Source organism: Vanacampus margaritifer, chromosome 11 (assembly GCF_051991255.1).
Source record: "Vanacampus margaritifer isolate UIUO_Vmar chromosome 11, RoL_Vmar_1.0, whole genome shotgun sequence".
Taxonomy (NCBI): Eukaryota; Metazoa; Chordata; class Actinopteri; order Syngnathiformes; family Syngnathidae; genus Vanacampus; species Vanacampus margaritifer.
Genome location: NC_135442.1, coordinates 10,756,596 through 10,771,778, shown reverse-complemented (window position 1 = coordinate 10,771,778; position 15,183 = coordinate 10,756,596). Strand labels below are relative to the sequence as shown.

At 39.3% G+C, this 15,183-nt stretch overlaps 1 protein-coding gene across 3 annotated transcripts; it reads left to right on the top strand.

The window, feature by feature from the left end:
* The first annotated feature begins 85 nt into the window (after positions 1–85).
* Positions 86–15,047, top strand: pfkla (phosphofructokinase, liver a). 3 transcript variants are annotated; one of them, XM_077579669.1, is made up of 22 exons: positions 103–487; positions 1,407–1,480; positions 1,596–1,673; positions 3,071–3,260; positions 3,872–4,037; positions 4,212–4,256; positions 4,622–4,730; positions 6,121–6,216; positions 6,296–6,388; positions 7,704–7,829; positions 8,292–8,356; positions 8,948–9,011; positions 9,179–9,325; positions 9,410–9,480; positions 9,560–9,647; positions 10,574–10,726; positions 11,060–11,224; positions 11,285–11,346; positions 12,733–12,844; positions 12,923–13,022; positions 13,176–13,281; positions 13,517–15,047. In XM_077579669.1, exons 1-22 carry the CDS (start codon positions 403–405, stop codon positions 13,662–13,664), a joined length of 2,343 nt encoding a protein of 780 aa, XP_077435795.1. In that variant the 5' UTR covers positions 103–402; the 3' UTR covers positions 13,665–15,047. The 3 variants fall into 3 exon arrangements, with proteins under 3 accessions (XP_077435797.1, XP_077435795.1, XP_077435796.1); XM_077579670.1 differs by lacking the exon at positions 103–487 and adding an exon at positions 2,310–2,362 and having other exon boundaries at positions 1,465–1,480; XM_077579671.1 differs by lacking the exons at positions 12,923–13,022; positions 13,176–13,281; positions 13,517–15,047 and having other exon boundaries at positions 86–487; positions 12,680–12,827.
* The last annotated feature ends 136 nt before the right edge of the window (positions 15,048–15,183 follow it).

Below are 15,183 nucleotides of genomic sequence, written 5' to 3'. Positions count from 1 at the left end.
CTACCTATCTATCTATCTATCTATCTACCTATCTACCTACCTGCCTACCAACACTGTAGTAGTTTGCGTAACAAAGCCACTCCCACTATGATGTCAAGAGTCCTTGTACGCGCTTAACGTTTTTCTGTCCTCTTGTTTTAGGGGTCTTGCGGCCGGGCGGTGCTTATGTTGAACCCACTCCGATAAAGCATACGGTGTATTCCGGGCAGCACCGGTGAACACAACAACGCTCATTCGCTTTTCACACGGGCGGAGTCAAGAGTCCAACTGCTGGAAAGATGTCGACCTCTGGTTGAGATCAAGTTAAACGAACCCCCTCTCGCACTATCTGGTGTTAAAAACGAACGACTACTCCCACGGAAGTATCACATTATCACTGACAGAAGAAATTAAAAGACAAACATGGCAACCATGGATCTGGAAAAGTTGAAGATGACGGGGGCCGGCCGGGCAATAGCGGTGCTCACTAGCGGCGGGGACGCACAAGGTGACTCCAAACACACCATAAGTGTCTTTTTTCACTTCCAGTTTTAAATGGAGCACTACTGCACTTTATGAGGCTGTACCAGTGCGTGGACGTGAAGCTCGCTTATGCTAACGTGGCTAATGTATGTCACATCTGTTTTTAACACACCTTGCACTACCTTGTGAGACTGTATTGTCTCGCGAACAAGTAAGCTTGAACACGTTATTTACGTGAAAACAGGTGATCTTATGAAATATGCTAGTAGAAACCGTGCATACCTACTCATGGGGCGTTTATAGACTGTAGTAAATGTGGCAATTGTAGGCAAACGCGGAATTTAAACTGGCTACAACTTCAATAAAACGACGCCAGCCTCTTGACAAATCTCCGTAAACTATGCTCAGTATTACCCTTTGACCAATATAAAGTTATGAAGTCATAAATGTTCCACTGATTTCCTCACCAGGTTGATAAAGCAACACAAAGGGCGTGTTTAGCAAGCACTGGCTTTAAGTAGGCTATTATGTACTGCATTTGAAAAAGTGACTTGAAAAAATACATTGGGCTTACTACACCACCACAGTGGGTTTGAGTGTTTCTCAACCTTTATTGAGCCCCCAAAAATATGTGATTAGCAAAAAAATGCATATATACATCGTATAATGATCTACCTTTTCAATTGTAATGCAATGTAATGGAAGCTCATTAATTTGTCCTTCTTATCATAAATATATAGCATAGATAGATGAGCAAAAACACGTTATTTGTAGTCAATAAATAATAATTTAGGCTAATTTCCTGTAGTACACTATTGTGCTACGGCACAGTGGTTTGGAATCGCTGATGTAGGGGATCACACCTTACAATTCATTTTAACTATATTTTAATAATCTCTCGTGAAATTGTAAATACTGTACTTTGAAAATTTTCCTTGGCTCAGGGATGAATGCTGCTGTACGAGCTGTGACCAGAATGGGCATCTATGTTGGTGCTAAGGTCTACTTGATATATGAGGTAAAAAAATAAATACATAAATAAACAAAATATGCATTACACATTGGGCTGTCCAATAGTTTTTACAAATGGTGGCGTCATTTGTTATGTTATGTCTCTTTTTGTCACCTTGTAGGGCTACCAAGGCCTGGTGGATGGGGGTGATCACATCAAACTGGCACACTGGCAAAGTGTAACTAACATCATCCAGCTGGTAGGTTGAACGATGTTATCAGTTAACCAGATGGCAGCATTGGTAACCTAAAGCGGGGTACACACATACCGACGTTGAACGTTCGCCAAAATGTAAGAGACCCTACACTGGTCAGAAAATGGGCGAGTGTTATCTCTCTATTTTTAATAGTGTGTGTGTGATGTACTCGAGATGACCGACAGCACATTGCACACAAAATGATGTTTGTAGTAGTACCATGACTGACCTGTGAGAGGCAGCATTATGTCACAGGGCATCCAGACTGTTGGGAAATAAAAACGAGAAAAAGTAGTAGTAATAGTAGCTTGGCCTAAATTGTTGTTGAGCACAGAGCTCAGGATTTGTTATTGTAAATATTGATCATTTAATATTTACAATTGTCGGCCTGTGACCATTTTCCAAACAGATCAAGGAGGAAAATATTATAGTCAGGATAATATTTAATAAAAGAGAGATAATAGTAATCGGGCCTTTGTTGACTCTGATTGCAAGGGAAGAAAAAAAATTATCGACAAGTGTGTACCCCACTTTGCAATTGTTTTTCTTTCAATGCCAGGTTATTAGAAGCATTCTCCATCCCCCTCCGGAATGTCATATTAACTGTTTTCAAATTCTCTATCTCTTTTTTTATGATAGCACTTTAATTATTTCATGCATCTTCCCGCCTGTCTAGTACAGGTTGTAATCTGGTAAGGGGCCTTGCTGCATGTTTGTTAGCCGTCCTCACGTATGTAGCTTGCTAAAAGGATACAGCAAGTGGCACTCGAGTGATACAAAAGCTGGTGTCCATTTGGAGGGCGTTGTGTAGCACTTGAAAGGCACGTGTTTCTCATGGGAAGCAAATGTCTGTTTGTGTTTATTGTTGTTTTTAGTTACAGTCTACGTTCCATTTGTTTAGTTAGCTGTGTCGTCACGAACTGTCATGTGATTGCTGAGAGACAAGCATGCTGTTACATTGTGTTTGGATGAAAATGTTTTATTCTTACGCTCGTTTTTATTGCACTTCACCATTGCTAGGAGGATTAAAACTCACTTGGGGAGAAATGCTACGGCATGGAGGATCATGCTATGGCATCACCATGAAGCTCTTACTAAGCAGTAGCACTGCATGATAGCTTGGGATTGCTGTGATATTTTGTAATGTACTTACTAGTATCATTGCCCTCAATTTATGTCTCTGGAATTTTGGCTTGACAACAGCAGCTCTCTCAATTCACATGCATTTTTTTGTGGTAATTTCTATTTTTTGTCTATAATAATTTTCAAATCTAAATGGAAGACAGACTAATATCTCAGATATGGATGAATTATTTTATTTTATTATTTTTATAAGATTTTATATTATAGCCAATCTCTGTTAAATAACTTCACACTCCTCCTGAATTGGACCGACGTAGGGCGGGACTGTGATTGGCAGCGCGCGATGCAAGGAGTTCATGACCCGCCAAGGGAGGCTGGCGGCCGCCTTGAACTTAGTCAAACGGGGCATCACCAACCTGTGCGTGTGCGGCGGCGACGGCAGCCTCACCGGCGCCAACATCTTTCGCAGCGAGTGGAGCAGCCTGCTGGATGAGCTCGTCCAGAGTGGTGAGCCCAAGACTATCAAATTAACTCATTCACTGCCATTGACGGCTATAGACGTCATAAAATCATTTGAACTATTTCTATGAATGTAACATTTTTTTCCACTTTCGTTAACAAGAGTATTAGAACCTAGATTTTTGTTGTTGTTGTACATTTAGAGCAGATATAAAATTTGTGATTAATCGTGAGTTAACTAATGAAGTCATGCGATTAATTAAGATTTAAAAAATTAATTGCCTGACGCCCCTAATTTAAAAAAATATTTTCTTAAAAAATATATCTATATATTTAAAAAAATATATATATATATTTTTTTTTTTTTCTAAGAAAAAATTATTTAAAATTTGGGCCGTCAGGCGATTACAATTTTTAACCGTAATTAATCGCATGACTTCACTAGTTAACTCATGATTAATCACTAATTTTATTTCTGTTCTAATACAATAAAAACATTCTAGGTTTTCATACTCTTGTTAACAAAAGTGGGGAAAAATGTTAAACTAATAGAAATAGTTCAAATTAATTTTTTACGTCTATTGCCGTCAATGGCGGTGAATGGGTTAAAAATTTTATTTTATTTTTTTTGTAATTTAATGACCCCATGCCACTTTCAGGGCAGATCACGGAGACGCTGGGCAAGCAGCACAGCCATCTCAACATTGTGGGCCTGGTGGGCTCCATCGACAACGACTTCTGTGGCACTGACATGACCATCGGAGCAGACTCTGCTCTGCACCGCATCATGGAGATCATTGATGCTATCATGACTACTGCACAAAGGTGAAATAAGAACAAGGATTACAGTGAATTTCAGACTAACAATGAGTGTAAAGAAAACGGCAACATCGAAAGTAGAGTTTGTTTGAGCCTGCTGGTTCTTGCCCAGACTTGAACTCTCCATGCAGAAGGTCCTAAAAAAAACAGCTGATGTGCTTGTTGTTGTTCTCCTGACAGCCACCAACGCACATTTGTCCTGGAGGTCATGGGGCGTCACTGCGGGTGAGCTTGAACACTTTTTTTTCTCTGCTCTTGTTTAAAGCTACTAGATGCAGAAAATTCAATTTTGAATCGCCACTGCCACATGTGGCAGAAAAAGGAAACTGCATTTTCCCTTCTTCACATACACCACGCACACAGAGGGCGGTTAATTTGAACCCAAATTCTGTCTAAAAACTATTTGCCAGAGGCTTGCAGAAGTAACCATTGTGGTGTTAATCTACTAATTAGAAGATGTTTCAGTCATAAATGATCAAATAAAAGGCTATTGTAAATATATTTTTAGCCAAATTGTTATAGAGAGCAGCTTTAACCCAAACTGACCCAAACTCTAACGTCTGGACCTTTTTTTTTTTTCTTTCCTCCAGCTATCTCGCTCTGGTGTCTGCTCTAGCATCTGGCGCTGATTGGCTCTTCATCCCAGAGGCTCCTCCAAAAGATGGCTGGGAGGATCGCATGTGTGACCGTCTTGAGGCGGTGAGACATTCAGACCACTTTTACTTTAGGGATAGGCGGAAAAATTAAATGTTTGAATGAGTAAAAAAAAAAAAATTGATTCTGTGGAATTGACTGTTGATCAATCGCATTGTGAAGTGAGACAAAATTTTGGATTTGGCTGCACCTTTGCTACCTTATTTAACTAAATGCCCATCCTTTTCAGTTTTTGTTCCAATTTAATGAAATCTTAACATGTTATTGATAGGGATGTAAAAATAATGGCAAAATTGTGATATCGCGATATTAAAAGTGCCACAATATCGTCGTCGTCATGTCATGATATTAAAAGCAACACATCAGTTAAAAAAAAGAGGTCGTATTCCATTTGTGCAGTTCTAGCACCCTCTGGTGGTTAGTTTGTTAGTGCAGTTTAATTTTAATTAGGAATGTTTTGGGCACAAAACTTCACACTTCAGCCAAAGACAACATTGTGAACTACATAGACGCTTTGTGCCGCTGAGCCAAAAGGAGCATGTGACAATGACATGGCCAAGCCTATTTCTCAGTCACTGCTGTTATTATGTACGGAAGCATATTGCCTTCACTTGAAAGAGGAAAAAAAAGTCTTCTTTTTCTGACTAATTTTTTGGGGGGAGCTTTGTTTTTTTTTTTATTTTATTGAAAAATTTCCCCCTGCTTTTTGAGTATTTTTTTCTTTTCTTTTTTTAAATTCCTCTGTTTTTCTGAGTAATTTTTTTCAGTTTTTCTGAGTAATTTTTCCATTTTATAAAATAATATTTTTTCTGTTTTTCTGAGTATTTTTTAAAGGGTTTTTTTCCCCAGAGATCAGAGAACAAACCACAATACAGTAGTATACACATTCATTATTTTATTGAGAGCCAGTAAGTAAACATCACCATCTTATTGCATATGGAGGTATGCGGGAAAGTGTCCGGAGTTCAGAGGTAAAAAATAATAAATAAAAATACTAATAATTGTTTTCCTGTTTTTTTTTATAATTTTTTCCCCGTTTTTTAAAGTATTTCCTGAATAATTAACCCCCCCCCCCCCCCCTGTTTTTCATAATATATTTTTTCAGCCTCTTTTTCAAAATATTTTTTGGACAGAAAAAAAAAATTCAGCAAAACAGAAAAAAATATTCGGAAAAACTGAAAATTTCAAAAAATACTCAAAAAAAACAAAGCTCCCCCCAAAAATTTGTCAAGTGAATGCAATACACTTCTGTAATTATGCACAAAAACACAATACCGCCCCCAATACAAGTAGTTTTTTTCTTTTACAATCCCTTGAGTTTTAACTTTTTACACATTATCGTGACATCTTTTACATCGCCAAGCTATTTATCATATGGTAATGTTTGGATATTGTTACATCCATAGGTATTGATATCACTTGTGCGTACTTCCAGAGTCGTCTCAAAGGGTCCAGACTCAACATCATAATTGTTGCAGAAGGAGCTATCGACATGCACGGCAAGCCCATCTCCTCCACTCATCTGAAAGATGTAAGTTTTTTTTGGGTGAGAGGAAGATTTGATTGTCCGACCGTAGAACATGTAACAATCTCGTCATATGCCCGTGAAGCTGGTGGTGAAGCGGTTGGGCTACGACACAAGGGTCACCGTACTCGGACATGTTCAGCGAGGAGGAACGCCGTCGGCGTTCGACAGGATACTGGTGAGATGTTTTTGGAATGGTTTTAAATTACAGTACATCATCTTGGAATTTACATATTTGAGAGTCGTTTTAATTTAAGAGATTTTAAAGGGGAAGTCAATCCTAAATACGATTTTCTGGTTAATATTGTGTAAGTAGAATATGAGTTGAGCAGCAAAATACAGCAGTTTTTGTCAATATTAGAAGGCGGCCATTTTGCAACTTGCTGTCGAGTGAAAATGACATCACAGTTGCTCAGGTCTCAGGTAACAACCAATCACAGCTCAGCTTCAGAAAATAGGTGAGTTGTGATTGGTCATTGCCTGAGCTCTGAGCAACTGTGATGTCATTTTCAGTCGACAGCAAGTGGCAAAATGGCCCCCCCCTGAGATGGATAAAAACAGCAGAATTTTGCTGCATAACTCATTTTCCACAAATGTAATATTAATTAGAATTTCATGTTTAGACTAGTGAGGTCCCATATAACATATTATTATCAAGATATGTTTAAGGTTGACTTCCCCTTTAGCCCTTTATTATTGAATTTAGTTTAGTGTAAACAAGACGGTTATGATATTGGACATGAAACACACACACACACTTATTTTCTTAACTAACACAGCATTGTCCAATGTCAACAGCAACACTCACTTGTCTTTGCAGGAAACAGTAAGATGTGAAATTTTACTGCATGCTTTGAATGGTAGAAATTTTAGCACCATGTCGCAGACGAATAATAGTAATGAAAAATTCAAAAAAGTTTTTACACTCCAAATTGAAATCAACTAAACAGAAAGGATTGCATTTGTTTACGTAAACTCAATTTTTTCCAGACAGGACAAAAGTGGCCTTAATGAGAAAGTGTCCTTTTTGCTCAGTGGGACATAGATCTGACTGTCATCCGCATAGCACAGTGAAAGGAAATAATTTTTTTCTTAAGAAGGAACCTAGGGACAGTAAATACAAAGAAAACAGCAGGGGCTCCAAAATAGAACCCTGTGGAACACCATATGACAGAGGGGCACAGTGGGGCAACCAAGGTTAACAAAAAAGTTATGTTAAGACAAATGTGTGTGTGGGGGGGTGGGGGGGGACTATTAAATAAATAAAACATGCCCATAGGATATTTTAAGGGTTCCATGAGTTTGAAACCACTTTGCCTCATTCAGTATTCGGTTTGACATGTTTAACTATTCCCTGCTTTAAACGGTCTACTTCAAAGTCTCCAAAATCGACACTGTCACTTTCAACGTGGCGAGTATAATCAGATTGGTGGTCTATACATAAACATTAAAATGTCATCATCCTCTCCCGTCGCCGCCCGGTATTTCTCCAGAGCAGCAAGTTAGGCGTGGAGGCGGTCGTCGCCCTGATCGAGGCGTCTCCCGACACCCCTGCTTGCGCCATCGGCCTGTCTGGCAACAAGGCTGTCCGTCTGCCTCTCATGGAGTGTGTGGAGATGGTGAGCCCTTCTTCCAGTGTTCATGTTTTACCCGCTAATGGGTGCGGCTCTTCTTTATTGAAAATGGAAGTCAACCTTAAACATTTCTTGACAATAATATGTTATATGTGACCTCACTAGTCTAAACATGACCTTCTGATTAATATTATATTTGTGGAATATGAGTTTATGTGGCAAAATCCAGCCGTTTTTTTTATCCATCTCAGTGGGCGGCCATTTTGCCACTTGCTGTCGACTGAAGATGACATCACAGTTGCTTAGGCAACAACAAATCAGAGCTCGCTGCGACTGTGATGTCATTTTCACTTGACGGCAAGTGTCAAAATGGCCACCTTCTGATATTGATAAAATATTATAATTAATATTCCACTAACCAGAATGCCGTATTAAAACTAGTGGGGCTCTATAGAAAATGTTATTGTCAAGAAATTAATTTTGGGTTCCCCTTTAACACTCTTGCAGACTAAGTTGGTGCAGACGGCCATGAATGAGAAGAGGTTCGATGAGGCTGTTAAACTGCGTGGGGGGTAGGCACTAAGATTTCTGTGCATATTATCCAATCATTTTTGGCAGTGCTTGTCCTCAGTTGAGTCAATTTAGAGTCTTTAACTCATTCACTGCCATTGACGGTTATAGACGTCAAAAATTTATTTGAACAATTTCTATTAGTTTAAAAAAAAAAATCCACTTTTGTTAATCAATATCAAATGTATGATTAATCGTGAGTTAACTATTGAAGTCATGCAATTAATTACCATTTTAATCGCCCGACGCTCCTAATTTTTAATTGTAATTAATCGCATGACTTCAATAGTCAACTCACGATTAATCATAAATTTGATATCTGTTCTAAATGTACAATAAAAAAAAATACTAGGTTTTCATACTCTTGTTAACAAAAGTGGAAAAATGTTAAACTAATAGAAATAGTTCAAATGAATTTTTTAAGTCAATGGCAGTAAATGAGTTAATGAACCTACGCAAACCTATACAGGCAACTACATTCAAATGTGGCAATGTGAATTTTCAATGTTTCTTTGGTAGGATTGCATCACAGTGTGCATTTGTGGCCAGTGGGGGAAAAAAACAAATAGAACTCAGCTCAAATGTTTTTGCAGGAGTTTTGAGAACAACTTGAACATCTACAAACTTCTTGCCTTCCAGAAGCCTGCCCAGTTGAAGGTGAGTCTTGACTCCAGTCAAGTGGAACCTTTTCGGGTCAGGGGATAGATGCACTGAAGTTAGCCACTGTACATTTTGTCCAAAAATATTCCACTTAACCTTGATATTAAGTGTCAAACACGTATGAAAGCCAAAGCAGCGAGTCTGAATCCCCCTCCACCCCGTAGAGCAACTTCTCCCTGGGCATCCTAAATGTGGGCGCCCCGGCAGCGGGCATGAACGCGGCGGTGAGGTCGGCGGTGAGATTGGCCATCGCTCACGGACACAAGGTGTACGCCGTGCACAACGGCTTCCAGGGCTTTGCCAATGGCGACGTGAGGCCCTCCAACACCGGCGTCCTTCATCACCCGCCATCTATTTTGGCGGCGAGGAGAATGTAACTTTCTGTGGCTCTGCAGGTGCGTGAGATGGAGTGGCACAGTGTGGCGGGATGGACGGGCCAAGGGGGCTCGCTGTTGGGTACAAAAAGGTGAGATCCAGATTATGACGAGGGATGGTCCGGCCATCTCGATGACAAATAAATGACACACCTCCCTATCCTTGTTCAGGACCCTTCCGAGCAAACACATGGAGAAGATTGTGGAGAATATCGCCAAGTTCAACATCTCAGCTCTGCTTGTTATTGGAGGGTTTGAGGTACGACGTCGCGGGGAATACTTTCGAGACTCAACCACAATAGAGAGAGAGCGCATACAAATAAACCTGTTTTTGCATGCTTTAAATACAGCTACACTTATTACAATGCATTTTTTAAACAAAATGTAAATATATTTGAACAAGCCAGGAGTGTCATCACCCAAATGTGTGAGCCAGACCAATATGTCCGTGATTTAAATTTTTATTAATTTAGTTATTTTGTGCAAATAATTACACGTTCATTCTGAAAATATTCCCATTTATTATTTTCTTATTGCAGAGTAATCAGAAATTTCCTATTTAGGGCAACATTTTTGCATCAAATCCTGATTAACAGCCAAATTTCAGAATGTCATTTAAGTGGTCGTCATTGCACCCTACAGTGGACAAAATTAGCAACAACAGTACATTTTTGTGGAATACTGCGGTTTGTGTTCTGTCCTCCCGGGCCATATATTTGACATATATGGGCGAGCCTCACTTGTTTTGCCCTGGAGGTGCCTCGTCTTAAAAAGGTCGTTCCTGAAATTGTAACCCATACATTTTGAGGTTTGGGTGCAAACCTCTCGAATTAGGGGACTCGGTCCCCTATCTACAGCGCCCCTAACGGTGGCAGGTGGTACTGTAGAGGCCCCAAACTGCCAAAATTCAGAATAAATAAATGAATAAATAAATAAATGACTAAAAGTGAAAATAAAAACTTAAAAAATATATAATTCAAAAATTTTGTCCAAATGAATTTATTTATGTATATTATACCATTTTTTTAAATTTCCATTTATATTTATTTTTGGGGATTTAAATTCCGAAATATTTTTTTATATCCGTTTTTTTATTTTCACTTTTAATCAATTATTTATTTATTTTGATTTCTAGCAGTTTTGGTCCCCCATCCTTTTCCAGCATTCTCCACTGTTCTTTCAAAGGCCTACCGAAGCGTGCTGGAGCTCTTCGAGGCCCGAGCCCACTACGATGAGCTGTGCATCCCCATGTGTGTGATTCCCGCTACCATTAGCAACAACGTCCCCGGAACGGACTTCAGTGTGGGGGCCGACACCGCCGTCAACGCCGCTATGGAGGTAACGAGCACACACTGGTATGCGTAAACAAATTAGCTTTTAGAATTCACTCAATTTTAGGGGACAAAATGTTTTTTGTCAAGTTTGGACACAAAAAAACAGGAAATAGCATTGCTGTTTTTTTATATGCAAATAATTAGACTATTTAGTTTTGTCTGCAAGCACTATAAAATGCTCGAATCTCATTTACTAATCTTGAAATAATCTACTTAATACAATATGGCAGCCCTCCTGCTGTGTGATCAAATGAGTTAAAACTTTGAAATTCTTGCTGCACACACCCAGCCTTGAGTTATCTCCTCTTGACACCTATTTGTTAATCTCCCCCTTTAGGGCTGCGACAAGATAAAGCAGTCTGCTACGGGGACAAAGAGGCGCGTTTTTGTGGTGGAAACAATGGGGGGCTTCTGCGGTTACCTAGCGACCAGCACCGGCATCGCCGTGGGCGCCGACGCGGCCTACATCTTCGAGGACCCCTTCAACATCCACGACCTGAAGGTAACAACTCTCTCCGCAATTTGTTTTTCTTCCACGTTTAATTATGTTGCCTTTTCACAGACCAATGTGGAGCATCTCATGGAGAAAATGAAGAAGGACATCCAGCGGGGGCTCGTATTGAGGTCAGACGGATTCACCTGGATTCAATGGCGGCTGCGATAGCAAAAATGCCAGTCTGGCTGACTTCTTTCATGCTATTCTGTTCTATGCATTCAATATACTGTGCGCTAGTCCAGACGGTTGGCAAACATTTGGAGTCAATTTTTAAAATGAACAGATCGGGCAGGTCATTCAAAGATGTAGAAAAATAAATAAATCAGGAGCGGCAAACTGCAATTCTCGAGGGCTGGAGTCGGGTTTTAGAGGGTTCCCTACTCAAACTCCAGCTGATTCTAATTAACAGGATCATTATCAGGCTTATGCAGAGCTTGCTGATGAGCTGATCATGAATCAGCTGTGTTGAAGAAGGGAAATGTTTCTTCTTTCATCAGGGAAAAAAATCTATATTTCTATCTGTTTCCGTTTTGCCGCAATTAGCATTAGAATAGTTTCATTATTAGTCACAAATCTGTTTCAAACACCGGGGAAAAGAGCTTTTTTGCAACATAACCCTGGTTGATCTCTTACACTCTGCTGCCACCTGCTGGCCTTTTTTTGTAATAACTACCATTGCTTCAAGTATTCTCTTTAGTTCAGAGGCTGCATCAAAGCATTCTGTATGCTCTATAATAATAATAATAAAAAAAAAAATTATAAAATGTATAAATACGTCTTTGGGAACATGGTAATATTTAAAATAGAATGTATTTATAAGTTTTTGGGAGCACATGGGTTAAACAAGTAGTAAAATTTGAGGCCCCGCCCCCGTCATATAGTATTTCAAAATGTCAAGATGTCTTTTCCCCAGTTGTTGTCCCAGGTCTTGAGATGATCCATGCCAAGTTAGAACTAAATCGGATGAAAACTGTTGGCAAATGGGCAAAAAGAATGACCACAGTGAATGTGCAAAAATTCATAGCTCACTTCCTGTTCATTTTCGGATATGACTTCCTCTGACTTTTTTGTGTGTCTCGGGGCGCTTCACGTGCTTGCCAATTTTTGTAGCCCTCGGTTAGACGTGCCGGGATTGGTGCATATTTTTCTATGCTAGGGGGCGGTTATGTTGTTATGGCTTCATAATATCACATTTTTCGCCGAGCTTGGTGAGTTTTTTTTAAACGTTTAGGTCCCCAAAAATGAGATTGTTGACAAAGAAGAAAAATACGAATGAAAATCAATAGGGACCTTGCAGCGGTAGCTGCTCGGGCCCTAATGAATACAATTTAATTAACCAATTTTGTGATAAAACATCCAAATCAAAAGCAAAAAATATTATGTTATATAGAACACATATTCACTTTTTTTTTCAGCCATTATTCACTGAAAAACGCCTCTATTTGCTCTTTTTGTTCTCAGGCCAAATCTAAAAATATTACATGGCATCATTCTGTTGTATCTTGACTGAACAGGAATGAAAAATGCCATGAGCACTACACTACCGATTTCCTCCACAAGCTGTATTCCGCCGAAGGGAAGGGCATTTTCGACTGTCGGGTCAACGTGTTGGGACACCTTCAACAGGTACGGCGCCACCTAGTGGCCCTCATTTAAATGAAAAAAAAAAAAAAAAAACGTGAGTAACTGTATCTCGTTCACCAGGGAGGGGCACCATCTCCATTTGACAGGAATTATGGCACCAAGCTGGGAGTGAAAGCCATCCAGTGGCTAAGTGAGAAACTGACAGAAAACTACAGGCAAGGTACGAAGAATCTTTGTATTGTAAAATGAACCTAAAACAAAGACAATTGCACCTTGAGCTACTAATAAATTAGCTCAACGCTAACATGCCTAACCACCACGCCGCCACCGTTGCCTGATCAGGTTAATAATTGCACGCGTGTGTCATCCTCAGGTCGCGTGTTCTGCAACTCCACAGACACGGCGTGCGTGCTGGGCCTCCAGAGGAAGGTGGTCTCGTTCAGCCCCCTCACCGAACTCAAGGATGCCACCGACTTTGAGTGAGTAAATGAGATGTAAAGTATTCACAAACATGTCACTTTTTCCAAATGTTGTAATGTTGCAAGTCTTATTATAAAATGCATTGATTCCTTTTTTTTTTTGCCTCAAAATCGTGCACACAACACCCCCATGACATGAACACTTATTATTTATTTATATACGCCAGTAGCACACGTATCCAAACTTGGCCAGTACGTCTTTTGGCTTGACGACATGGCGGTGTTTGTCTCTTAGGCACCGCATGCCCAAAGTCCAATGGTGGTTCAATCTGCGGCCCATGCTGAAAATGTTGGCCAAGTACCAGACCAGCTTCTGCGAGTACATCCCGGGAGAGATCGAACACGTGACCCGTCGCTCTCTCAGCATCGACTCGGGCTTCTAAGCACTCCCCGTCTGCACTTGGCACTTTTTTTTTTTTTTGAGAAAGACAAAAATCTGCTCCTCCTTCCGTGACAATTCTACGCACCTGCTGACTTATGTTTTTAAATTTAAACTGTTTTAGGAACTGGATTTAAAAGTGTGAGGACAGACTAACTGCTGTTATTTATTGAATGGGGCATTCAGTACGAAGCAGTTTTTATTACAGCGGAACCACCAAGGTCGAACACAATTCTTTCCAGGGACACATTCTTCATTGGGTCAAACTGTCAAACGGGTTTCTCGCAGATCCTAAAAAAGACATTCATTTCATGTATCTTAAAGCAAGGCCTTCATTGGCGTTAAAAAGTCTTTAACTCATTCACTGCCATTGACTGCTATTGACGTCAAAAATGTATTTGAACTATTTCTATTAGTTTAACAGATTTTCCACTTTTGATAACAAGAGTATGCAAACCTAGGAAAAAAATATTGTACATTTAGAACAGATATAAAGTTTATGGTTAATCGTGAGTTAACTATTGAAGTCATGCGATTAATTACAATTTAAAAACAAGTAATCGCCTGACGCGATTTTAAAAAGAAAAAATATTATTTAAAAATTAGGAGCGTAAGGAGATTTTAATTTTTAATTGTAATTAATTGCATGACTTTGCGAGTTAACTCATGATTAATCACAAATTTTATATCTGTTCTAAATGTACAATAAAAAAAATCTAGGTTTTCATACTCGTTAACAAAAGTGGAAAAAAATGTTGAATAGAAATAGTTCAAATGAATATTTGACGTCTATAACCGTCAATGGCAGTGAATGAGTTAATGTTCCCAAATGATAACTGAGTTTTTATGATTGTAAATAGTCTGAAATCTTAAAGAAAAGAAAGATTTACCGAATTACGACAGTGGAACTACAGTGATATGGTTTTAGTGGGAATTTGCTCTTAAATTAAATTTGAAATGAGATTAAATAGTCTTGAATTTAACTTGCCTTAAGCTGTAGGAACCCTGATAAAGCCTTTATTATAACCTGTCATACAAATGTAAAAACATCTTTATCGCCTTTTAAAAATTCATCCATTGTCTCTAGCGCTTTTCCTCCATGAATGACCCGGCACAAGCTTATGGCTCACCCTCCATCTTAATGAGGACAAGTCCTAGCAAATGAATGCTGAGATGAATGTGGTTTCACACGGTTCTTTATTCAGAAGTGCAGGCAAAGCTTTACTTTGACAAGAGGGGAGTTACTTTGCAATACTACTACTGAATCAAACCTGAACGGGAACCAAAATCTTATATAGTATATAGATAGTTCTATGCATGTTGTTGCCCTGTCCTGTTATTTTACACTCAAATGTTGTGGACTTGAATAAATATTTACACACTTTAAGACTGAACTGCAACCATTTGTGAGTAAGAATGGATGAGTGGTTTAGTCTTCTTGGGTGTGATCAGCTGAAGAGGACGGAAAGCAGAAGGATGCACAGCATTGATAAGAGGCTTTCTATTTTTTATTTTTTTAAAGG

Bases quoted from the DNA above. Each gene is read 5' to 3' on its own strand.
- pfkla (XM_077579669.1), top strand. From the start codon at position 403: ATGGCAACCATGGATCTGGAAAAGTTGAAGATGACGGGGGCCGGCCGG. The intron at 488-1,406 runs GTGACTCCAAAC...TCCTTGGCTCAG, and splicing joins TAGCGGCGGGGACGCACAAG to GGATGAATGCTGCTGTACGA. The intron at 10,727-11,059 runs GTAACGAGCACA...CTCCCCCTTTAG, and splicing joins CCGTCAACGCCGCTATGGAG to GGCTGCGACAAGATAAAGCA.